At 37.6% G+C, this 26,493-nt stretch overlaps 1 protein-coding gene and 2 long non-coding RNA genes across 5 annotated transcripts; all 3 read right to left on the bottom strand.

Moving 5' to 3' along the window:
• Window positions 1-2,163: 2,163 nt before the first annotated feature.
• LOC141614959 (uncharacterized) lies at window positions 2,164-4,065 on the bottom strand. Of its 2 annotated transcripts, XR_012529502.1 has the most exons (7): window positions 4,050-4,065; window positions 3,872-3,958; window positions 3,208-3,345; window positions 3,010-3,110; window positions 2,830-2,911; window positions 2,517-2,582; window positions 2,164-2,416 (listed from the first exon to the last, which is right to left on the bottom strand). It is a non-coding gene; the product is annotated as an uncharacterized LOC141614959 (long non-coding RNA). The 2 variants fall into 2 exon arrangements; XR_012529501.1 differs by lacking the exon at window positions 4,050-4,065 and having other exon boundaries at window positions 3,872-4,043.
• A 12,817-nt stretch (window positions 4,066-16,882) lies between these two features.
• Window positions 16,883-17,392, bottom strand: LOC141614958 (uncharacterized). Its single transcript, XR_012529500.1, has 3 exons — window positions 17,357-17,392; window positions 17,106-17,229; window positions 16,883-17,008 (listed from the first exon to the last, which is right to left on the bottom strand). It is a non-coding gene; the product is annotated as an uncharacterized LOC141614958 (long non-coding RNA).
• A 7-nt stretch (window positions 17,393-17,399) lies between these two features.
• LOC141614957 (uncharacterized) lies at window positions 17,400-21,395 on the bottom strand. 2 transcript variants are annotated; one of them, XR_012529499.1, is made up of 2 exons: window positions 21,308-21,395; window positions 17,400-17,533 (listed from the first exon to the last, which is right to left on the bottom strand). XR_012529499.1 is itself a non-coding variant. In XM_074433603.1 (2 exons), the coding sequence occupies exon 1, from the start codon at window positions 18,835-18,837 to the stop codon at window positions 17,683-17,685; it is 1,155 nt and encodes a 384-aa protein (XP_074289704.1). In that variant the 5' UTR covers window positions 18,838-18,863; the 3' UTR covers window positions 17,400-17,533; window positions 17,677-17,682. The 2 variants fall into 2 exon arrangements, 1 of the variants encoding a protein (XP_074289704.1); XM_074433603.1 differs by lacking the exon at window positions 21,308-21,395 and adding an exon at window positions 17,677-18,863.
• Between the last annotated feature and the right edge of the window lie 5,098 nt (window positions 21,396-26,493).

Here is a 26,493-nt window from a genome sequence, read left to right as displayed (position 1 = left end):
TTGGGAGCACAATTTGCAAAGAGACTGATTTCTTAAGTCGTCTGAACAATGTTGTCTGGAGCGAGGACTTGGAGCCTGAGGAATTTGAAGAGAATTGGGCTAAGGTCATTAGCGAGTTCTCATTAGAAGGAAATAAATGGTTGACTGGCAAGTTTGCGGAACGAGATCAATGGATACCCGCTTATTTCAGGAATGTGCCGATGGGCAACATTTTAAAAACCACACAAAGATCAGAGAGTTCGAATGGCTTCTTCAAGAGATTTGAAAATAAATATGGGACTCTCGTAGAATTTTGGATGAGATTTGAGAGTGCCATGGACCAACAAAGGCACAATCTAAAGCTTCTTGAAGCACAGAGCCACAACTCAATGCTTGAAACGCTATTCGGGTCAAACTAGGAGGCCCATGCAGTGAAGGTCTATACACATGAAGTGTTCTTTGACTTCCAAGAGGAGGTTAAATTTTCGGTAAATGCGTGTAGTGTTTGTGGATACACCCCACCAGATCCAGTAACTAACTTTGAAGTTTCTATTGTTGAGGACGCAAACAAGCGAAAGAGATATGCAGTTGAGTACAATAGGAGAACAATGGATGTCCGTTGTACATGTAAATTGTTTGAAAGGAAAGGTATTTTATGCAACCACATCATTTGGATTTGCCTGGGAAAGTTTAAGGAAATACCTGAGAAATACATTTTGCGTAGGTGGAGTAAGAATGCACTCAGAAACCCGGTTTATGATTTGAATGAAAATCTGCTGGAAAACTATGATCTTACTGGTAATAGTAAATTTGGAATGTCTCGGGTGTGGTCTGAGATTTACGCAACTGTTGGTATGCTCAAAAGAAAAGAAGAAGAGTCAGATATGAAAGAGTTTGCCAAGCTAATTAAAGAATTCCGAGAGAAGTTGGAGCCAAACCCAAAGCCTTTGACCAAAGAACAAGAATTAGAGGTCCTTCTCAACTGCAAGGCTCCAAAAGAAATCAAGATCTTACCACCTAAAGTCTCTAGAAACAAAGGTAGCGGGAAAAGGATGGTGAGCAGCAAAAATAAGGCAATTATGAAGGCAAAAAACCGAAAAGGTTGTGTGCTAAGTGTAAACGCATGTCACACCACGATAAAAGAAATTGTCCAAATGAGTTTGCAGAGCATCTTCCTGAGAATCAAGTATATATAATTCTACTCTTGTCTTTCCATTTTAGTATTACTTGAAAACGCAACTACTATTGTCTACTAATTCTTTTTTTTTTTTCAAAAAGTATCTAATCAAGGTTTGATTCTTCACATAGGGAGAGACATCAGAAGAAGAGGAAAAAGGGGAAGAAGTCGAGAATGAAGAATGATGTAAAGGAGTATTCTTAAGCAACGAGAATAGAGATGACGATTGAAGAAGACAAGTTTTGATCGTTTTATTTTGATCAATGTTGTGAATCAGGACCTTATTTTGTGAAACTGGAACGTAAAATTGTGAAACTTGGTCCTGAATCTAGCATCAAGCGTTTTTATCATTTCAGACCTTATTTTGTGAATCTCAGACCTTATCTTGTGAATCTCAGACCTTGTTCAGTGAATCTTAGTGCTTGTTCTGTGAAACTTGGTCGTGGTTTAAAATCACTTATTTTGCTCTTAATTTTGTGAATCTCAGACCTTATCTTGTGAATCTTAGACCTTGTTAAGTGAATCTTAGGACTTGTTCGTGAAACTTGGTCGTGGTTTAAAATCACTTATTTTGCTCTTAATTTTGTGAATCTCATACCTTATCTTGTGAATCTCAGACCTTGTTCCGTGAATCTTAGGGCTTGTTCTGTGAAACTTGGTCGTGGTTTAAAATCATCTATTTTTCTCTTAATTTTGTGAATCTCAGACCTTATCTTGTGAATCTCAGACCTTGTTCAGTGAATCTTAGAGCTTGTTCTGTGAAACTTGGTCGTGGTTTAAAATCATCTATTTTGCTCTTAATTTTGTGAATATCAGACCTTGTTTTGTGAATCTCAAACCTTGTTCAGTGAATCTCAGAGCTTGTTGATTTACTTACGACGTTTATTTGTTTTCAATGTTGTGAATGCTATACTTTAATTTGTCCAATTGTTTACTTGTAAAGTTTGTGAATCCTACGGAAGGTGGAAGGTGATTTCGTGAAACATGATCTTAAATGTTGGAAATCGTATAACAGTAGTTCAAGCCAAGCTCAAATTGCTCAACTCAATGTCAAATTAGCTACATAAGTCACATAAGTGACCCAGAAAAATTATTATGACTTTACAACTATCAAATATCTTTACAATAGTTGATGAAGGCAAGAATCTTTACAGGAGTTGATGAAGGCAACAATCTTTACAGGAGCCTCAACCCACTTTTGCATAATATGACTTCACATCATCCCATCAACACGGACAATTGTCTTCTTTAATTAAACACCTATACAACCAAAAACAAGTACAATCGACTTATTTACAAAATATTTGCCAAAGTTATGAAGAAATGAACTTCACATCATTTTTAAGACAATGAAGTGTACCTTTTTAGTATTTTCATCCCATCTAAGTAGTTCCAACATGATCGATTTTCGATATTGTGGCAATTTCTGCAAAGAGCGACATATATTAATGAAGTATATAGACAACCTATCTTTATTTGGTGAATATCATACCTTGTTTTGTGAATCTCAAACCTTGTTCAGTGAATCTCAGAGTTTGTTCAGTGAATCTCAGAGCTTGTTGATTTTAAACCACTTATAATGACCAAGTTTCACAAAACAGGCCCTAAGATTCACTGAACAAGGTCTGAGATTCACAAGATAAGGCTTTATTTTCGTATACTAATGAACTTACCTCAAAATATTCACTTTTGGTCCATAAACTATCATCGTCCAAGGCACTCAACCACTTAAACAGAAAAACTCCACAATCAAAACTAGACAAAAAAAAACCAGCAAATGGTTTAAAATCAACAAGCTCAAAATAATAACTATTGATCTATTAACAAAAGGAAAAAGATACATGCTTACATACCATGTTGTTTGTTGAGGGACTTCGAGATTGACAAATTCGTTCGTGTGCATGAACTCCAAAGATTTATATGACTCTTCCAAAATAGCTGAAACATGATACAACTGAAAAAGAAAAGGCAATAACAAGATCAAAATATATTTTGGAGTATACTTTTAAAAGAAAAGGCAATAACAATATTTTGGAAAAAAAAAATCATACAAGCTATTTGGCATGCTTGTTGTCAGGATCCACATTAATATCCACGCTAGAGTCAAGGATGAAATTTTTTCCCTGCTTTATATCACAGACACAAGCCCACCAATGCTTCGGCGTGTCACTATGCAAAGGGATAAAAACCTGAGATAGTAAATGTACAAGACAAACTAAGAGTTTAATGCTATAATAAGAAAAATAAGGTACAAGATTCACAAAATAAGGTCAAGGATTCACAAAATAACATCTAGGATTCACAAAACAAGTTCCAAGATTCACAAAATAAGTTCACAAAATAAGGTCCAGGATTCACAAAATAAGGTCCAAGATTCACAAAATAAGGTCCAGGATTCACAAAATAAGTTCACAAAATAAGGTCAAGGATTCACAAAACAAGGTCCAGGATTCACGAAATAAGGTCCAGGATTCACAAAATAAGTTCACAAAATAAGGTCAAGGATACATAAAATAAGTTCACAAAATAAGGTCCAGGATTCACAAAACAAGGTCTAGGATTCACGAAATAAGTTCCAGCATTCACAAATTAGTTCACAAAACAAGTTCCAGGATTCACAAAATAAGTTCCAAGATTCACAAAATAAGCTCCAAGATTCACAAAACAAGTTCCAAAATTCACAAATAAGTAAAATAAACATCACAAATATCTGACCTTGTCGATATGGCTACCATCAACTGGAGTGTAATTGTCCTTTACGTATTGACCCCAAATAATGGGGTTGTTTTCTCGATGAAGACCCTACAAGTCACAAAAAGGCAATTTTAGAAACAAAGCAACTTTAAGAACGTAAAATACTTGAATATCAACATATAAAGGATTTGAGACTGACAAATATTGTTGTTGGCAAGTAGAGTACATTTGTTCTACCGAGTGTGCACTTAATTCCAAACATATCAATGACCTACAAAATTAAATTTGTTAGGAAACATACACATCGCGTGACCTGATTTTATGAAACGTGAACAAAATGAAACATGTTGAGTGGCGTAAACAAAATGAAAACATGGGCAGGAAAAGAAAATTAATACTCAGGGGTTACTTACCTGATCCATAATAAGGCCACGCGGTCCAAGGGTCTGCAAAGCATCTCTTGTGACTTCCATACACGGAGTGGACACCATAACCTCACTTCATTATTGATAAAATGCAATTAGTAGATATATTTATTACAATAAAAAAAATCAAAAAATCAAAAAATCAAAAAATCAAAGCAAAAATATGACATTACTGTTGAGTTTTCTTTGATCTCTTTCGAACAAAATTCATCAATTCCATGTCAGTGTATCGAGGCCATTCTAGTGCATCATTTTGTAGTATTTCTCTGGATAGGTTCTCAGAACATGTGGTAATTTTATCACACGCCCTCAACTCCTTACTGGCAGATGGTTTATCGAGGCCGAAAACAATTGGTGTAGAAGGAGGATCACTGTTCCCTACCACAGGAGGAGGAGGAGTAGAAGTCTCAGGAGTAGCTAGAACAGTAACGGTGGGGTGAGTTGGCTCATTGACGGGAGGGACATCATTAATTGCACTGGAACTTGTTTGCATATCACTGTTCCCTACCACAGGAGGAGGAGGAGTAGAAGTCTCAGGAGTAGCTAGAACAGTAGCGGTGGGCTGAGTGGGCTCATTGACGGGAGGGACATCATCAATAGCACTAGAACTTGTTTGCATATCTCTTTCGCTTGTTATCCTCCTATTGTACTCAACCCACCGTTCTTGATTATGATGATCATCCGCTACCACCGTGGGCTCAGAATGGTTAGGTTGTTCATCATTGACGGGAGGGACATCATCAATAGCAGTATTATGAGAGGGAGATAAAAGATGATCAGGTTGTTCATCAGCTTGAATACAAGACGTTGAAGGTTCAGGTTGAGATAAAAGATGATCATCAAGTGGTATGATTTGGCATTTTGGTTTTGGTGGTGAACGACGTGACTGTATTGGTTGCAAAGCTTCACCCATCATGTCCAATGTCTCCAACAATTCAGCTTTAGACCACCCACACATTCTCTCCAGATTATCCCCACTATTACCCTCCACACTCTCCTGGACATTACCCTCAACACTCTCCTGGACATTACCCTCCTCATTGTTGTCTTGTTGAGATAACCTAAAACCATCTGCCATACCATCTACAGCTGCAACTAGTTTAGAAACTATTGCTGAAGAAGGTAGTTTGCTGAGAGCCTGGCTAGCAAGAGATTTGTACTCCACCAAAGCTTGAGCCATGACCTTTGCGGAAAGAGCAAGTTTATTAACAAACTCAGTAGTACTACCTGAATTGTTAGGTAGAGGAGGATCACCTTTGCAGAAAGCGCAAGTTTATTAATAAACTCAGTAGTACAACCTGAGTTGTTAGGTAGAGGAGGATTAGTAGGTTCTTCATCTTCAGATTGTTGTTGTTCACTCGTTGGCTTTGAAGACTGCCTAAACTCAATAGTAGGAAGCAACAAAGGTGCATGTGGCTTATGCTAAGTGATGACCAGTGGAGGCTCAATAGAACTCCTGCCGAAAGTTTTCTTGTCCGAATTTTTGTCATTCACTTCCTTCTTAACTCTCTGGGATATAGCTTCTTTAGTCCAAGTTGAGAGCGTTGGAAACTTCCGAGTAACAAGGCGTGATTTGAAGACACAACAGTCTAGATAAATAAAAACCAAGACCATAATAGGTCCACCAAACTAATTTTCTTTCAGCTTTTTGGTCTCCCACTCCTCCTTTTGCCAAGACTCAACTTGGGCAGCCAATTTACGTTTGATGAAATTGCACCAGTTGAATTCGGAGATCAAGTCAGTGTTTACCAAACTTTTAAGAAGTCTCAAACTTGCCCGATTACCTACAACACCGCCTAAAAGAGCATTGAAGATATAAATGATGAAAGTGCGTTTGAAATCATCTCCACCATCTCTTTGTGTAGAGAGCTTTTGCATAATATCTTTGACCTCAATGGAACTACCTATGTATTGACTACTGAACTCCTCCAAAATAGACGAATAAGAAGGGCACTTATCTCCAATTTTTGCTTCAACGACAATGTTTGGACCCATTGGCAATCCTAGGGACAGATGTATATCTTCCTCTAAAACAGGGAGTTTCCCATCACACAACGATCCTTTAAAGGGGTTGTAATTTGAAACTAGCCAAAACGCCAAGTGACCCGGAACAACATATGTTTAAAGATGCAAGAGAGAACCAAATTCCATTTGTTGTATAGCTTCAATCTGGTTATCTGATGGTGGATTGTCCTCATTGTTGAGAAAGTTGTAAAGCCCAGCAGGAGACATCCGAGTCCTCAACACAGGCAATCGCTCTTTATAGGTTCTTTTCTTTTTTTCAGCGGGTTCACATACTTCACTAGTAGAGGTAGCTGGTTCCGATCGCTTCATTTTAGCTTGCTTCCTATTATGCACCAAGTAAGGCAAAATAACATCAGAACTAAAATCTAAAATGTAAACATTTTAAGTAAGTTTGACAACAGAGAAGGTGATTTCATCCGCTTATTAACAAGTATAACAATATTATCTTCCAGTTTCACAAAACAAGGTCTGAGATTCACATAATTAGGTCCTAGATTCACATAAGTAGGTCCTAGATTCACGAAATGCAAATGAGATGTAGCTACTGAAAACTTAACCAACAATACATTTAAAAACTGGCAATATAGAAGGATAAGATAAGGAAACATGCATCCAAAGAACATGCATCCAAAAGAACGATAAATTAATCACAAAACCATACGCAAGCAAGCTTACAAAAACTGGCAATATAGAGACTACTAAAATTGAACGAAATAAGTAAGAGAATTGAAATCTACTAAAAAAATGGAAAAGAACATACAAAAAAGAGGAGAAATCGACTTCAATTATGCTCGCAAAAACCCTAAACCCTCAATACCAAAAACCTGCATAATAAAAACAATAATTTGACGAATTAAAGAAGTTGATTGAAAATTATGGGGAAAAAAATGAAACAAAAGGAGTATGAATCGAAACTTGAGAAAGTAGATAAAAAATACCTAATTTGCGGATGATAGCGACAGTAGAAACGGTAATGCTAATGGCAGACGAAAAGCTCAATGATAATGGCGGATAATGGCGAAGACGGAAGTGAAATTGGAGCACTGAATATGGAAGTTGAAGAGAGAGACAGTTAGTGAATATGGAAGTTGAAGAGAAAAAGAAGTTTGTATTTCTAATTTTGAAATTGTGAAATTTTGTCATGAATGGTGGATCTTTAGTTAAGAAGTTTGTATTCCTAATTTTGTGAATCCTGGAACTTATTACGTGAAACTGGAGCATGAAATTGTGAAACTTGGTCATGAATGTTATGATCTTCACTTAAGATGTTTCTTTTACTCAATGTTGTGAATCTTGGAACTTATCTTGTGAAACTGGAACATAAAATTATGAAACCTAGACCTGAATTCAGCATTAAGTTTTTTTGTGAATTTAGACTTTAGTCTTTTTTATAATGTGGATTTTGTGAATTTAGTCTTTAGTCGATGCCATTGTTTCCCAATGAAGTAAAGCCTGAATCCAGCATCGTTTCCCAATGAAGTAAAGCCTTTAGTCGATGTCATTGTGCCAAAGGTATATCAATCCATTAATCATGTAATGTACATAATACAGAAAAAGAAGCGAATGAAATGAGAAGAAGGCTTGCATTAAACATCTTTGTCTCTCAATAAAAGACCGTCATACAAAGTACAACCGTCTCATCTTATGGTCAAATCCAAGTTTCACAATTTCTTGTAGCATTACATTCTCGAGTACTCACTACATTCTCGGCTACTCAAATACAAGACTAAAGACTAATCAATTCATGGTACCATTACAAACAAACAAGGTCGGGAATATGGCCGAATTTCACCATTTCGAATACTGAATACATCAACACAAGATAGATATAGCAGGCCTGCTGAAGCAACGGATGTCCGCCAGGCGCCAGTGAACACATATCCATCGGAGAAAGATCATTTGCTTGCAAAAAGACTGTCATGTCATCAATGAAACACCTATACCATCAAAAACAAGTAACAATTAAGAGCACCCAACTTATTTACAAAATGTTCACCCAAGTTATGACCAAATGGACTTTGCATTAATTTTAAGTCAAGGAAGTGTACCGTTTTTGTATTTTTAGCCCATTTAAGAAGTTCCAATATTATCTTCTTTCGATAGTCCGGCAAATTCTGCATAAGAGATTTTCATACAGTATATATTTAATATGTAGCAATGGCAAGGTAGGAGGCAAAACCCGTAAATTTATACCTCAAAATATTGACTGTTGGTCCGTAAACTTTCATTGTCCAACGCATCCAACCATTTCAGCACATACACTCCACAATTAAAACTACAAACAAATAAATATGTATGAGTAAAAGAAACATCGCAAGTGAAGATCAACTATTCAGGACCAAGTTTCACAATTTGATGTTCCAGTTTCACATAATAAGTTCCAGGATTCACAAATTAAGATAAAGAAATTTATTAAATTCAAATATCAACCATTCATTTCAAAGAATATGGGATTGGATACTTGGTTTTGGTCGAGAGAGAACCATTCAGTCCAGTTTCAACCATTCAAACTTGTATGATAAAAACACAAATATAGCCTAAAAAACGAAGATACATGGTTACATACCATGTTGTTTGTTGAGGGACTTCAAGGTTGACAATTTCGTTCATGTGCATCAACCGCAAAGATTCAAATGCAGATGAACCACCACAAAGAACAGATGAAACTTGGTACAACTGGAACATGAAAAAGCCAATAGAACATAAAAATATGACAGGGTTATATTTTTAAGAAACTAAAGATAAATACTCCAAAATATTTTGGGAAAAAAATCATACAATCTCTTGGGCTGTGTGGTTATCAGGATCCGCATGTAAATCGGTGCTCGAGTCGAGGATGAAATTAACTTTTTGCTTTAAATCGCAAACGCAAGCCCACCAATGATGACACTTATCGTTACGCATAGGGATAAAAACCTGCAATAGACAAACCAATTAACAATACACATGAACGAAAATAAATAAAGAAGAAAATAAATAACAGAAGAGGGATCTTTCACCTTTTGGATATTGCTCCCATCAAATGGAATGTAATCAGACTTCAGGTATTGACCCCAAATAGTCAAGGGTTGCGCTCGTGATGAACAGTCTGCATGTGACAAAAGTAAGACTAATTTAATAAACCAGAGCGGAGCAACATTAAGAAAGCAAATACTTGAATATCAACATCTAAAGGATTTGAAGCTGACATATACTGTCGTTAGCAAGTAGAGGACATATGATCTACCTAGTGTGGACTTAACTCCAAACATATCAATCACCTACAAAATCAAATTTGTTAAAAAAAAAGAGACATTGAATGTACAAAATGAAACATGGGAAGAAAAAGGAAAGCAAAATGATACTTACCTGACCCATAACAAAGCCACGCGGTCCAAGGGTCTGCAAAGCTTGTCTTGTGACTTCCATCCACGGAGTAGACACCATAGCGTCACTTAAATATTGAGGAAATGCAATTAGTCAATATATCTCTCACAATATAACTTTAATATCGTTAAAACAATTTAAAAAAATATAGCAAAATCATTACAATTTAGTTTTCGCCGATTTGGATCTGCAAACATAATCCAACAATTGCTGGTCACTATAAGGCAGTGGTCGAGAGCCACTGCCATAATACGAACATATAAGATTATTTAATCAACTAAAGTACTAAAGAATGTAAAGGTTTTACAAGAAAAATTTGATAATATTAAAAGAAGAATGTTCTTACAACGGTACATGACTCCATTCTAGTGCATCTTTTTTCACTCTATCTCTTAATAGGTTCTTCTCACATGTAATAATGTGATAGCACACGCTCAATGCAAAACGCTTCACCTGAGTTTCCTATAAATGGAAAAAGGGGAATAATAATGTGTTGCAAACTTATAAAAATTTATATTTATCAATGTATAAATAGAGAGTAAAAGTTGAAAAAGTAATCTTACAGTATATATGGTTATTGGACAATCACTTTTGTTTCCTTTGTAATTCTCCAATATGTTCAATAAATAGAGGCCATTATCAATTTCATCAGAATTTAGGTTTGATTTTGGGATAAACACTTCAAGGCCCACAAAATACCCGTCGTCTTGGCAAACTTTGGTTTAAGAAGCCAGATGAGCCTTTCTTTCTGTATGAACAAAAGAGAAATTAGTCTTTCTTAGCACAGGTATGAACAAAAGATAAATTAGTCTTTCTTGGCTACGAATCATGTGAACCATACATCTTAGTTTGTAAAACTTGGAGTGAAATGGTAAAGGACCACAGGTTCACAAAATAAGATCTAGGATTCACAGAATAAAGGCTTACTTTCATAATGTCCCCTATTTTGGTCTTTTCCTTATTTGGTGAACCTCAGACCTTGTTTTGTGAATCTCAGACCTCGTTCAGTGAATCTTAGGGCTTGTTTTGTGAAACTTGGTCAACATAAGTGGTTAAAGTCACTTATTTTGCCCTTTTCCTTACTTGGTGAATCTCAGACCTTGTTCAGTGAATCTTAGGGCTTGTTTTGTGAAACTTGGTCAACATAAGTGCTTAAAGTGATAAGATTCACAAACCTTAAGTGTAGGCTTCACAAAATAAAGTCCTACATTCACAAAGTCAATTCCTATTAGAATCACAATAACACACATTTTCCTAAGCAAAATGGAAACAATAGACGTACCACGGGTTGTATAAAACAAGAATAATCAATAGATGTGCCTTTCATAGGATGGATGATTTGCATTTTGCTACTTTTAGTTCTTAGGTCGATAAAAATCAAGAAAGGTGGGCATGAGGCGGAGACTATTGGAGCGCAAACCTGAAAAAAGGACAAAAATGCAGTGAATAAAAAAGACAAAAATGAACTTAAGTTGAAATAAAAGCAGACCAAAATCAAAGACTTACTAGTTGAACTCCAGAAACATCAACATTGTAGAGACACTGGAAATAAAAAGTAAGATCAGTATGAGTAACGATTATAAGTCAACATCATGTAAAAAAGACTTGGAGAATTGGATAAAGTAGAGAGTAATAAGACTAACACTTTAATTTCTATACGGCACAAATAAACGAGAAGGAGAAGTCCGGGATCTGAATATCTCAATACTATTTAAGATCTCACAATAAACATCTACGACATGAGAAGATATCCAATCGCCTTCAGCCACACTCTTCAACTGGCTCTTTGTCAAACTCTGACATTGACTTTGGAAAAGAATCTCCGTTTAATCATATGCTTCGCCAAGTATAAAATATAATACTTGTTTCACAGCTTGATTCAAATCTCTAATAATATTAAGATTTCTTTGCAAATAGGGCGATCGGAAAACTTTCGCTGGAACTACAACCCTCCTCTTACCACGAACTGGAACATCGTCTTCAATTGGTAATGGAGATAAAGGAAATGGGATTGCAGCAGTAGTTGGGGGTTTGCAAGGAACACTGACAATCGACTTTGCCAAATGACGTGGCGATCGACGAATATAGACATTACTGACAGATCGTTTGACAGATGGTTTATTAAGTGTTGAAACAAGTGGAGTATCTGGTAGGACAATAACATTATGTTGATCACGAGTTGTGTTCCGTACCACAGTACTAGGAGGAGTAGAAGTAGCTGCTAGAACAATAATTGTAGGCTCAGTGACGTCCTTGACAGGAGGAACATCATCCAGAGCAGCGTGAGAGGATGTGTTCCCTACCAAAGGAGTGGGCTCAGTGAAAGGAGGGATGACATCCACAAGGAGGGATGACACATCAGCATATGTGTCGTGCTCGGGTTGAGTTGAGAAGATGTTGCGGGTTCAGGTGGAGACAACAAATGGTCATCAGCTGCTAGGAGCCTAAAGGATGGGTATTCTGCATTTGGTGGTGGTGAATTATGTGGCGCTATTGGTTGCAAAGCTTCACCCATCACATCCAATGCCCCCAACAAATCAGCCTGAGTCCACCAATACAAATTATCCACATTCTCCCCACCTTTCTCCACATTCTCATGAATATCGTCAACCACTTTCTCAACGATATTCTCATCCACAATGTCCGAGACCTTTTCCGCATTCTTCACATCCTCCACATTTTCAGTATCATCCTCTTGTTGAGATAACTTAAAACCTTCTGCTATACCGTCTACAGCTGCAACTAGTTTCTTCACTGTTTTTGTTGAAGGCAGTTTGGAGGGAGCTTGAGCCATTGCCTTTGCAGAAAGCCCAAGTTTATGGACAAATTCACCAGTGCCTTCGTTCCCAGGTAGAGGTAATTTTTCAGCTTCAGCTTCAGATGCTTTATCTTGAATTGTTGACTTGGAAGACTGGCCGAGCTCAATATTTGGAGGAGGAGGACACAACTGTGGTATATGGTGGTTGATGACCATTGGAGGCTCAATAGAACCCCTGCCGAAAGTTTTCTTGTCCGAATTTTTGTCATTCACTTCCTCCTTAACTCTCTTGGATATAGCCTCTTTTGTTCAAGTTGAGAGTGTTGGAGACTGCCGAGTAACAAGGCGTGATTTGAAGACAAATCAGTCTAGATAAATGAAAACCAAGACCATAATAGGTCCACCAAACCAATTTTCTTTCAGCTTTTTGGTCTCCCACTCCTCCTTTTGCCAAGTCTCAACTTGGACAGCCAGTTTGCGTTTGATGAAATTGCACCAGTTGAATTTGGAGATCATATCAGTGTTTACCAAACTTTTAAGAAGTCTCAAACTTGCCTGATTCCCTACAACACCGCCTAAAAGAGCATTGAAGATATAAATGATGAAATTGCGCTTGAAATCATCTCCACCATCTCTTTGTGTAGAGAGCTTGTGTGTGACACCCTCATTCATTGCGGAAAAGTAAACACATAATTCTAGATAAAAACTGCATGGATATGTTTGTAATAGGTTCATTTGGGTAAAAACCTGTAATTTTTAAAACCTGAACCTGTTATAAAAATATCCAAATGGGAAGGTGTCAAACATGCAAGGTCTAAAGTAAATCTCACAAATAAAACATCGCTAAAGTCGCGAAACAAAGTTATACAACCCAAATATGAAAAAGGGAGACATATGTCCCTAGAAGTATATGACATAAAAAGTGTTTAAGGGTCACAAAGAAATGAAGCCAATCTAGGTCCCAAGGTTACTTTGCTCGCTAGCTCGTCCATGTACCCCATATATGCATCACCTACACACAATCGCATTTTATACAAATACGAAAGCCACACGATCGGTGGGGAGTAACTCCGAGTTCTCCCAGCCACGAAATGTCATAATTAATATAACATGTAAACATAAGAATATGAATATGAATAACACATAGCCTTAACATATAGATGCTAGACAATCGTGCTTATCATGTGAACAACAATATAACAACACATAGTCCTAGCATGTGAATACTAGACCGACTCATACTACACTATCATATGAATCACATAACATCCAGGAATCCAAACTCTATCAACCATAGCCGGCTTGTATCTCACCTTCTATGATTCATAGAATCACCAAACAAGAAAGGACAATATATCTAGAGACAGGCATAAGTTCCTAGTACAGTCAATAGTCACTCTGTAACTCGAGTCTATACCACTAGGTAAGGTAAACACCCTAGTCCTAAACCTGCGCAGACCTAGCGACATGCGGAAAATACCGCATCCAAGACCCATGATCACACACATGAGTACCCCTAAGGAGTCCACCAAAGGGTTGGCTAGTACTTAAGCTGACCACATACTTCTACGAGTACGTCAGGAGGTCATGCCCTAACTTGGATATAAGCCCACCAAGCTAAGACACAAAGGCTATTAAGCTGTGAACATACACTCGTCAAAGACTATAAGGGCCTATCTATGACATCGACCGAAGTCACTCACCTAGGACCTAGTCCCAACTGAATGCTTTAGCCTACAACACTTAAGACAAGTAGGACACCCACTTAACCATAAGAGGGGCAAAGAGTCCAACTTTCAAACATAATGCTAACATTCTATCATGTGAAAGGCTATATAAATGTCTATTCAGCAGACAATCCAGCCATATCCTCAATGTCATCAATAACCAAATTATAGCTAACCATCAATATTATAATCCATGAGAATAAACTAAAATGGCAACAAGGCAAGAACACTCAAGTATAAGGCAACCAATTCATCCAACAACCAACATGTGAAATGATAATTACAAATATCAAGGCATAACATAAAACATCCAATAACAACCAATCTCACCTCAAAGACAAACCCTCGACCCTAGTCCCGCGACGGGTCATTGGTCAAATCGAGGCTGACCGGTTTAAACCTAGTTTGACCAAACTCGTTTGGTCAATCTGGCCCAGCTCAGAGTCTTGGCCTACTTTTGGCCCAAATCATAATAATTATCACAATGTCATTCTCATGCTAAATTTCAATTCTTAACATGTGAATGCTATCAAACTAAAGACTTTATTTTAATTTACAAAAATGGCTAATTCAACATAATTTTAGCATAATAAAACTAATCACATGCTAAAAGTACCACCATGCTTAAATACATACTCCAAAGAACTCAAACATTCAACATTAAAGCCCAAAACCCGACCCCAAAGTCACGGACCAACCCCGGGTCAAACACGGGCCTGCCGCGGCCCGTCACGGGCCTGTTTCGCTGCTGTGAACAGTACCACGGGTCCGTGAACAGTACCTTTCTATAAATTTTTTCGATAAAACGACGCCATTTACTCATACGGACTCCGAATTGAGTGATTCAAGTGGCTAAACCACCTAATTTTTCGATGCCGTTCAATCTGTCATATTTTTGGAAACATTGGAAAACGTCTCGGTCCGGTACTGACACGTTCCAGCCAACACGCGGATTTGTCACAACACATAATTACTCATCCAAATTTGTTCTAAACAATAACATACAAATGGTTAATATAAATTAAACATAATCATACGCATCTTACTCCATTCATTTATTTATCAACAAGATCGTCTCAAACAACAACAAACACTACAACAAATAAGGTAATTGGCGACCATATAAGGCGACTGAGAACAGTCGCCATTTAGAATAAAGCGACTAAGGCCCGTCGCCCGCACTTCGTAGCAAGGTTTGGTCGCTTTTGGCGACAGCGTTAAATCGCCAATTTTGGCGATCAATTTTTTAAAGCGGGCGATCAAATTGCCGCCAAAATTGGCGACAGTCATTAGTCGCCAATTTAGCGACTGCCATTTATCGCTTTTTAAATATACACGTCATCTCCATATCCTCCAAAATGGCGACGGGTAATGGTCGCCATTTTGGCGACAGAACTTGGTCGCCATTTTGGCGATCGATTTCCGCGCCAATAACACTGTTTTCCGTCGCCAACGTCCCTAAAATTAATTCATGACCAGAGACTTAGCGACGGAATGCCGTCGCCAAATGCCCGATGTCCGTCGCCAAAATTACATGTTTTTTTGCCTAAAAATCGTTTTTGACCTAGCCAAATACGTAAAACCCGCAAATAAACCAACACTTCCAAAGAGAGAACACATGGGAAGCCAACACAACCAAACTTGATAAAGAAAATCAAGTTCCATACACACAACTACGAGTTCTACGAGTTTGGTCATCTAACATTATCCGGGAATAACTACGAGTTCTACTACATAACTACGAAACAGGGAAACTTGCTCCCGCTCCACTACCACCTCCATGATTAGGATCTCTAGGATCCTTTGGTTACTGGCGCCACCCGGTGTTGCAATTGGCGAAGAAGGAGTTCATCCGTTCCATTTCCTCCTTCATCCTCCGAATTTCAAAGATCTCTCTCGGCATCCCGCCTCTCCCTCTCGGCATCCTGCCTCTCCCTGGCGGCTAATTGAGCTTGGAGCACACTCACGACACTTGGGGTATAAGGTTGTTGTTGGGAGGAAATTGACCCTCTTCTTCTTGTAGGAGGGTAGAAAATCTCCTTTGCCGACCCGGCTCCATACACATCTCCTCTTTGGAACCCCTCAACAAGATCAAACCATAGCTCATTGTCATCAATTTCCGGGTTGTTCTTCCTACGGACAAGGAATTGTTCCTAAAAAATTGATAAAACATTAATGGTTAGAGGTTACTTATCTAAAAATTGATAAAACATATACTTTAAAAAGCTAAGAAATTTTTATTTTTTGACACTTACATATAATTGTTGATCTTTTTCCTTCGCGAAGATCAACTTGCCCTTGCTTGTCTTCTTTGCGTGAGTGTCAACAAAGAGATCAACAATCGTGGGTACCTTACCCTTATTCTTCTTGGTCTTCCGGAAAAAAAACAAGGAAATTGTTATTCAAACATGATAATTAATGAGACTAATTAAATTAGAAGACTATTAAATTAAAAGCTAAGACAAATAACTTACATCTAATACCACACGATCATGAAAAGATTGAGACCCTCCATAATGAGTAGGCTCAACTTCCGCATCCTTATCTCCTCCTTTCCTGTTGATCTTGTTCCGGCCGATGCTTCCTTGAACTCGGGACTGCTCCGGTACTTGGTATATTCCTCATATGACGAACCCGTAATCAATAAAATAACAATTATTAATTAATATATTTTCAAAATATGTAATGAATTTTAACTAATTACGGGTATTAAAAGAAACTAAATACCTTTCATGAAAGATGGCGCCTTCTTCCTCTTAGACACCTTATACATGTTGTCCCTTAGCCTCTTCTTGCCAATGTCATTATACCTTTGCCAAACTAGGCGCTCAAGGTTGGTTGGCCAATAGAACACACGCTACAAAAAGTAAACACATAGATGAGAAACAAATTAATAATAAGGTAAAAAGAATAAATAAATTATATTTAATAATATATATTTTATAAATAGATACCCGGAAGTTGTTGAACCACATCTCCTTATCTTCATCACTAGCGTTACTCCAACAAGTAACGCCGTGTGTCATGTTCTCTTGGGTGCTATTAGTCACACCACGAACAACTGTTTGACTTCTAAACCTGAAATCAAACATGTTAAAAACATAATTATATAGGAAAAAAAAATAATGTATAATTAACATATGTCTAAAAAAAGTCATTTATTACTAAATAAAAAAATTACAAAATAGAATGAATAAAAAATTACCAAAGACCATTCGGATCAAGGATCATCCTGTTGTCGCATGTCGGGGTATAGCAACCTCCTCCTCCTCCTCACTCACCTCCGTAGTAGAACGGTCAACGTCCTCCTCCTGCTCTCGGGAGCTACTACCTCCCTCACTATAGCCTCCGCGCTGCCTACTTCCTCCAGGAGCCATGTGTACTACAATTGAATAAAAAGTGTTAGCAAATATTACAAGATAATTATTATAAGATACAAAAAAATAAAACCTAATAAACAAGTATAAAAGACAAAATAAAACGCTAATAATTGTTTCCAAATTTTGATATGTATACTTTTAATACCTTCTCTTACTCATCATCATCATCATCCTCATCTTCTTCTTCTTCTTCTTCTTCTTCTTCTTCTTCTTCTTCCTCTTCCTCCTCCTCTTCTTCTTCTTCTTCCCCCTCTTCTATCCCATCCCTCTCCTTATCATTCTCTTCTTCTTCCTCTTCTAACTCCTCCTCCGCTTCTATCTCATTTGCATAAATAATTTCATCATGATCAACTGGGGACAAAACTGTTTCTGATACAACCTCTTCTTGGAAAAAAGATGTATCAACTTCTGATCGTGCCTTTGTTTTAAAAACGGCCCACCATTGCTTTTGTTGTCTATCATTGCTTGTGCTCGGAAGAGATGCAAAATAAACTTGATGAGCTTGTTGTTCAAGTATAAATGGGTCATATTGAGAGTAGGTTCGAGTATGATTCACTTCCACGAGTTTGTAACGATCATGGACTCTCGTTCCAGCTACGGAATTATCCCTCCATTGAATCTTGAATAAGACGGTTTTATAACTCCTATCCCGGCCATTGTAGCACAACTCAAAGATATCCTCTAATATGCCATAATAATCATTGCCATCAAGAGAAGAAATAGTAACGCCGTAGTTGCATTTAGCCTTACTTTTGCCATAGTCAAATGTTTGAAACTTAAACCCATTAATTGAATATCGATTCCACGTCACAACCTTTCGAGAAGGACCCAAAGCCAAGCTTCTTATCACATCATCTTGAATATTTAGCTTACATACATGCTTCCGAAACCAGGCTGGAAATTGATCCTCATGCTTATGCCAAACATCCTCTCTGTTCACATTAGGGTGATCTTTAATGAAATCTGTCACAAATTGAGCTTCATATGGCTCCAAAACCTCACAATTAGATAGCACATAAAGGTGGGCACGGTTATACTCCTTGTCATCCAGAAATCTTGTTCCCCCAACTGATGAACACCCTATTTCATCCTGCATTTGGAAACACTTGGGTATACTTGTGTCTAGTTCATCCGCTTCATCAATATTCAAGTATTTTGCTTTGGTCTCAATATGTTTTTCAAAATAAAGAGAGCAAAAATTGGCAATCTCTTCCGTTAGGTAGGCATTGCATATAGAACCTTCCACACGAGCTTTATTACCAATTTTTTTCTTCACATGATTAAGAAACCTTTCGAAAGGATACATCCACCTATATTGGACGGGTCCACCAACTTTAGCTTCATATGGCAAATGGATAGGTAGATGCTCCATCGAATTGAAAAAGAAGGCGGAAATATCATCTCAAGTTTACACAAAATTTCTGGTATTTGGTCTTCTAAACGACTCATGTCCTCAACCGATATCGTGGAGGAACATAAATCTCTAAAAAATTGACTTATTTCTCAGAATCGCATTCCAAATCGTAGTCGGGAGTAAATTTTTAAAAGCCACGGGTAATAAGCGCTCCATGAAAACATGACAATCATGACTTTTCAACCCTTTCAACTTCAGTTCCTTCAAATCAACACAACGGCTCAAATCGGATGCATATCCATCGGGAAACTTCAAGTTTCCTATCCAATCGCACAATACCTTTCTTTGAGCTTTGTCAAGAGTAAATATGGCTTTTGGTTTAGCCCCATCCTTACGAATATGAAGTTTAGGACGATCACAAAATTTCTTCAATTCTATTCTTGAATTAATATCATCACGTGTCTTTCCTTTTACATCCATAATCGTATGAATAAGTAACTCAAAGAAGTTCTTCTCTATGTGCATCACATCCAAATTGTGTCTCGATCAACATTGTTTTCCAAAGAGGGAAGCTCCCAAAAATACTTCTTTTAAACCAACCATTTTTTTCTTTTTCAACTCTTTAAACTCTTCTTCAGTCCCATCGACAGTTGTTGGCAAATCACGTACAGCCTCCCATATCTCATCCCCTTGGAGTCGAACCGGAGCATTGTCACGCACCTCCTTACCTTTTAAGAAAGATTTCTTGTTCTCTCTATGAATATGTCCATCCGGTAAGAAACATCTATGACAATCAAACCAACTAATTTTTTTGGAATTAGGAAGATAAAATGCTTTACTCCTATCCATGCAATAAGGACATGCCTTTCGCCCGGTTTGCCCATCCCGATAGCATACCATATGCGGGAAAATCATTTATAGTCCATAACAATGAAGCTCTTAGTTGGAAATTTTGCTTCTTCGACACATCAAATGTTTCTACACCAACTTCCCACAAATACTTCAGTTCCTCCAAAGAACGGTTGTAAATAAACATCCAGATGGTTTTTTGGGTTATCGGGGCCGGAATAAGTAAAGAGAGGAAAATAAATTGTCTTTTCAGACAAAGCCAAGGAGGTAAGTTGTACGGCGTGGTCATTACGGGCCAACAGGAGTAGTTTCTACCAAACTGACCAAAAGGGTCAAACCCATCCGTACACAAGCCAAGTCTCACATTGCGAGGTTCCTCGGCAAAATCGGGATATAACCTATCAAAACGCTTCCACTCCTCCCCGTCACTCGGATGACACATCTTTCCTGGTGTACGAGGATTTTCTTTGTGCCATCTCATTTGGTTGGCAAGATTTTTCGTGGCATACATTCTTTGAAGTCTAGGAGCTAATGGAAAATAAATTAATGTGTTTTCTGATATTGGTTTCTTTCTCTTTCCACTCCTTTTATTACCCTTCTTCCCCTTCAAAACAATATTTCCTTCACTTGTCTCATATCTATCCCTTTGACATTTCTTACATTTGTCAAGCAAAGCATCATCTTTCCAAAAAAGCATACATCCTTTAGGACATGCATCAATCTTTTCATGTGGAAGTTGAAGACCTTTGACCACTTTCTTGGTATTATAGAAATTTCGGGTCATAACATTATTATCGGGTATAACATCCTCAACCAACGTAGCAATACTATCAACGGCTTTAAATGGCATATTATACTCACATTTTAAAGAAACTATCCTGGATGCAACTTGTAACAATGTCATTCTACTCCCCTCATATAAGGTTTTTTCGGAAGCACTTAGCATGTCAAAAAAGGCTTTTGCTCTTGGGTTTGGTTGTTCTTCATCAATCATTGGTACACGGTCGTCATTAATGAAATCATTAGACTGAAAGGCATCAATCATTCAAGAAAAATGCTAATTAATTTTTTAAAAATGCTAATTAAATCATTCTAACTTAATTAATTTGGTTAATTATACAAGTTGTCAAAAATGCTAATTTCTAACCCTAACTCAAATTAATTAACAAAAATGCTAATTAAATCATTCTAACTTAATTTGGTTAATTATAAGGCAAATTTATACTACCTTCATAAAACTATACTACCTTCAACAATACTACTTCAATATTACTAAAACTAAGCATCACTAATCAAATCACATTACTAATTTAACAAAAACCCCAATTTCTACCTTCTTAAAACTATACTACCTTATACAATCCCCTAATCAAATCACATTACTAATTTAACAAAAACCCCAATTTCTAACCCTAACTCAAATTAATTAACAAAAATGCTAATTAAATTACAACTACATACAATAATAAGCATCACTAATGTATAAATTACAACTAGATACTAAATAAACATCACAACTTAAACAAAATATGAAGGATTGAAGTAATTAAATCGATTTGAGTCGAAAACAAACCTTTATTATAAACAAAGGGTCGGTAGGGATGTAGTGTGCGGATGGCGGCGGCGAGTGGTGGCGTCCGGTGGTTGTAATTGGTGGTGGCGTCGGATCGTCGGACAAACTGCTGCGTTTTTTTTTTTTTTTAAGTTGTGATTGAAGTGAATGAAGGGGACGGGGTGAAGAAATTGGCGAAAAAAAAATAAACAGAGGGTTGGCGACCGTTTTGGTCGCCAAATTGGCGACGGTTTTGGTCGCCAAAATTGGCGATCGATTTCGGTCGCCAATTTGGATAATATTGCGTCGCCCGTGGATTTCATACGGATTTTTGGATAAAAAGGTATAGTCGCCAAATTGGCGACGGATAGTGGTCGCCCGTTTTTTTTTTCCTGTCGCCAATTTGGCGACTGTAGTATGTCTGTCGCCTTTATCGTGTTTTCTTGTAGTGAAACAACAACAAGAACAACAACAAACAACAACAAACAACGAATACAACTACTAATGTGACATTAATTCGTCGAGTAACTCGGAATAGTTAACTTAAGTTAGCAAAGAGACAAGTAATAACTTGAGAAAACTTCTAAAACCCAAAATTACTCTTCATCTTCAAAAACATATGAGTCACCTAACTCATCTTCAAATTCTTCACCTATAAGAATAACAAAAACACAATTATTAAGCTTAAATTCGAAACCCTAAAAAAAGTGTCTTAAACAAAAATTGGGGGAAATGAAAATAAAGCTTACTAGTAGATAAGGATTGAAGAGAGGATTCCAAATATATAATTTTTATGAGATTTGGTGGAGAAATGAAGGATTTATGGTGGATTTATGGATTGTAAGGAGGATTTTTAGTGGGTTTTTGGTGTTTGAGAGAAGGAGGAGATAAATTGAGTTATGGAGGAAATGAAAATTGGAAGAGGGGACAAATGGAGGGTAGGTGGCCAGCCAAAGACATGGGGAGATGGATCATTTGTTTACGTTTTGGTTCGTTTCGACGGAAATTAGAAATATTCGTCGAACGCGATTTCCGAGAAAAGTAAAGTTCTTAAACACGATTTTACTAAAAGATTAAGTACTCATATGCCCAATATCCAAACTTGTTTACCCAACGACCGTAAGAAATGGGAAAATCCCAATTTTACGACTTTTATCCGAAATCTATTTTAACAAAGGAAAAGGTTTAAATATAGTTTAAATCACTTTTAAACATTTCTAAACTATCAAAAATGATTACATTTCTTCAAAATAAAATAAAGTTATATTTTATCAAATAAATTTTATTTCAAATAAATTAATATTAAATTAAAATAGATTAAAATATTACTCTTAAAATATAATAAAGGTTTTCAAATTTACGGGGTGTTACAATCATCCCTCCTTTTAGGAAGTTTCGTCCCCGAAACTTAGAAGAAGGAACATTGTATATATGTAGGTCTATCTTTTTAAAATCAAGTAAACGAAATATTCGAAATATGAACGTATGAAATATAAGTGTCTTTTCAATGGAACGGAATATTCTCGTCGGCCGTTCAAAAACATCAACATTCCAAATCAAAGACACAAAAATATATATTTTTACACCAACAAATGAGAAAACCAATTATCGGACGTCTCCAATAACAAGCTTTTTCACTCATTGACGTTAAAACCAGTGGAAAACAGTAAAACATTTTCAAAAATCTTTAGTTCGAAACTCTATAAAAAGGATAATAACTCCACTAGCTATGACCAAACTCTAACTACGACTTTTAAACAACTAGGCAAGGACTACTAACGCGGAGAGTATTTAAGAGAAGGAGAGGAACACTCGAAAGGATAGCTAAAACTCACAAGAATTAGATAAAGGAAAGAAGATTACCTCACGAGAAAAGTTCGGGATATTTAGCTAACATAGAGGATTCAGGCTCCCAAGTTTCTTCTTCGACATTTCCACAACGCCAAAGTATACGAACTGGGGGCACCACTTTGTTTCTAAGTTGCTTGTTTGCCCTTTCGAGGATTCGGATCGGCCTTTCTTCCAAAGCCAAGTTGGGTTCCAAATCTGGGGTTTCTTCTTGAATAACATGGCTCGGATCACTAATGTACTTCCTCAACTGAGATACATGGAAGACATTATGAACCTTGCTCAAATTCGGGGGCAACTCTAAACGATAAGCAACGGGGCCAATCTTCTCAAGCACACGGAAAGGTCCAATGTATTTGGGACTCAGCTTTCCTTTCACACCAAACCGTTTCACCCCTTTCATAGGTGATACCTTAAGGAACACTCGATCATCAACCTCAAAGGTAAGTGATCGACGACGGACATCGGCATAACATTTCTGTCGGTCTTGAGCGGCTTTCATACGCTCTCGAATGATCTGAACCTGATTGATGGTCTCAGTCACCAAATCGGGTCCCAACACATGAGCATCTTGGACTTGATCCCAACAAACAGGACTACGGCACTTCCTACCGTACAAAGCTTCATAAGGTGACATCTTGATAGAGGAATGATAGCTATTGTTGTAGGAGAATTCGACAAGAGGTAAACATTTCTCCCAAGAAGTGTGGAAGTCTAAAGCACAAGCACGGAGGAGGTCCTCTAAAGTCTGGATAGTCCTCTCGGTCTGTCCATCCAGAGCAAAGATGAAAAGCGGTACTCATCGGTAGCTTACTACCCATGGCTTCTTGCAAAGCAGTCCAGAAACGGGAACAGAATCTAGGGTCACGATCTGAAACTATATCCTTAGGCACTCCATGGTAGCGTACTATCTCTTTCACGTAGGCACCAGCTAGGACATCTAATTTCCATGTCTCCTTGATAGGTATAAACCTAGCACATTTGGTCAATCGATCTACAACCACCCAAACAGCATCTTTTCCGCTAGCAGTCTTAGGTAAAGCCATCACAAAGTCCATGGAAATGGACTCCCACTTCCAAAGGGGAACATCCAAAGGTTGTAGCAAACCTCCGGGTTTCTGATGCTCGATCTTCACTTTCTGACAGGTAAGACACTTGCTAACATACTCTAGGACATCAATCTTCATCCTAGGCCACCAGAACTGTAATCTCAAGTCTTTATACATCTTGTCACCACCAGGATGAATAGAGTAAGGAGAAAGGCGAGCTTCATCAAGGATCTTCTTCCTCAACTCGGCTACTCTCGGAACATACATCCTACCTTGGTAACGAAGGTATCCATCACTATCCACTACACAATCCTTAGCTTGCCCAAGTTGGATTTTTGCTTGAATGGACCTGAAAGTAGCATCCTCAGGTAGGCAAGTACGGATCTCACGGTAAAAGTCGGGTTCTGCACTCAAGGCACTAAGATAGTCAAAGCCCTTCCCAACAAGGCTTATCCCTAACTTTTGAAATTCCGTCGTAAGTTCATCAGGTACCACACGGATAGTGCTCAAAGAGTGACTAGTCTTCCTACTCAAAGCATCGGCCACCCCATTTGCTTTCCCTTCATGATAAATCAACTCGGCATCATAATCATTCACCAACTCTAGCCATCTTCTTTGCCTCATATTCAATTCTTTCTGGGTAAAGATACACCTCAAACTCTTATGATCAGTATAAATGCGGCATTGAACTCCAATAAGGTAATGCCTCTATGTCTTCAAGGCATGTACCACGGCGGCTAATTCAAGATCATGAGCAAGATGAAGCGAGGAAAGGAGGTATCAACGGTAACGCTCATGGTCAAAGAAGAAGGGAATTAGACAAGAAGGAAACGCCAAGTACTCAAATCCCAAATTACCACATCAGCCTAAACGGTTCCGAAAACTTCCCAACAACAAAACGTATGACCAAAACACTCCCAAGGATTTCCTCAAAACACTCATGTTACTTCATCCTAAGCAATTCCGTGAAACAAAGTACTCCACTATAAGTGTGATCTGATCACTCCAAATCCTCAAACATCCACAAACAACTTCCACAAGGTCAAGGTCAGGGTTTCCAACAAAGTTATACTCATATCCAACTAGTGTCAACCATGGGTTTCTCAAAATGATAAAATCTTCAATCAAGGGTCCTAATTCCAATCTCTAAATTCCTACATCCTAACACCATAAATTAAAACTATGTCCTTAAACTTAACAATTGGCGTCAACCATACCATTATCCTTTCTAGTTACTAAAACAAGTGCTAAGATTTCCCAACAACGTAGCTTAGTCTCACTCTCATTCCATGCCTCAAGTAGTAATTAAGATCAATCACTTAGACCAATTAATAATCCCACCATTCAATTTCATCCATTTTAAGTCAGGCACTAAGCACTAGTATTCCAAGACACGTCTCACTACACTTCCCAAGCCTCACAAATCACAGACATAAACCACAAAGCCAAGTCCTACAACCTTAGTAACAAATGCAACTCACACTTGACACACAGAATCCACCAATCAAATATACTCACCTTATCAAGGATCTAGGTCTAAGAATCACTAAGTATGTCTCACCACACTACCTAAGTCTTTCCAACATCAAATCCTCTCAAAACCAGGGTTAAGGGTCAAACACCAACAATCTCCTCAAAGGTCAAATTTCCAACCAAGGTCAACATTCCTCAAAAGAAAGAGTACCATCAAAAGGCGTTAAAGGAGGATAAGCAAGAAACAAAGGACTAGTTAGAGAATACAAGAGTGACTTACAAGGAATAAGAAAAGAGGATTTAGAAGAAGGAATAAGCATTAAGAAGTAAAGAACAGAGCAAGGTACACAAAGAATGAGAAACATCTTCAAGGGAGTAGAAACATTCTTCAAAGGTTGAAAAGGCTTCGATCCTCAGCAATGGGCACCAAATCTTGATCTCCATGTAGGTAAGCTCACGGTCATTGATCCAAGGATACAACAGTAATTAAATGACAATCAACAAACATGTTAGAACCTAACAAAGAGCAAACATAAAGAGACTACAACATAAAGTCCTAAGTCTACCCATCCTACCCATCTCTCAAGTTTATTATTTTAAGGTCAAGTTATTTATATTGGGGGTGCACAAACGTGCGTCGGGAGCAAATATGCTCTGATACCAACTGTGACACCCTCATTCATTGCGGAAAAGTAAACACATAATTCTAGATAAAAACTGCATGGATATGTTTGTAATAGGTTCATTTGGGTAAAAACCTGTAATTTTTAAAACCTGAACCTGTTATAAAAATATCCAAATGGGAAGGTGTCAAACATGCAAGGTCTAAAGTAAATC

The sequence above is a fragment of the Silene latifolia genome, chromosome 11 (assembly GCF_048544455.1).
Source record: "Silene latifolia isolate original U9 population chromosome 11, ASM4854445v1, whole genome shotgun sequence".
NCBI lineage: Eukaryota > Viridiplantae > Streptophyta > Magnoliopsida > Caryophyllales > Caryophyllaceae > Silene > Silene latifolia.
The sequence above is the reverse complement of the archived record's forward strand: the minus strand, read 5'-3'. Positions and strand labels throughout refer to the sequence as shown.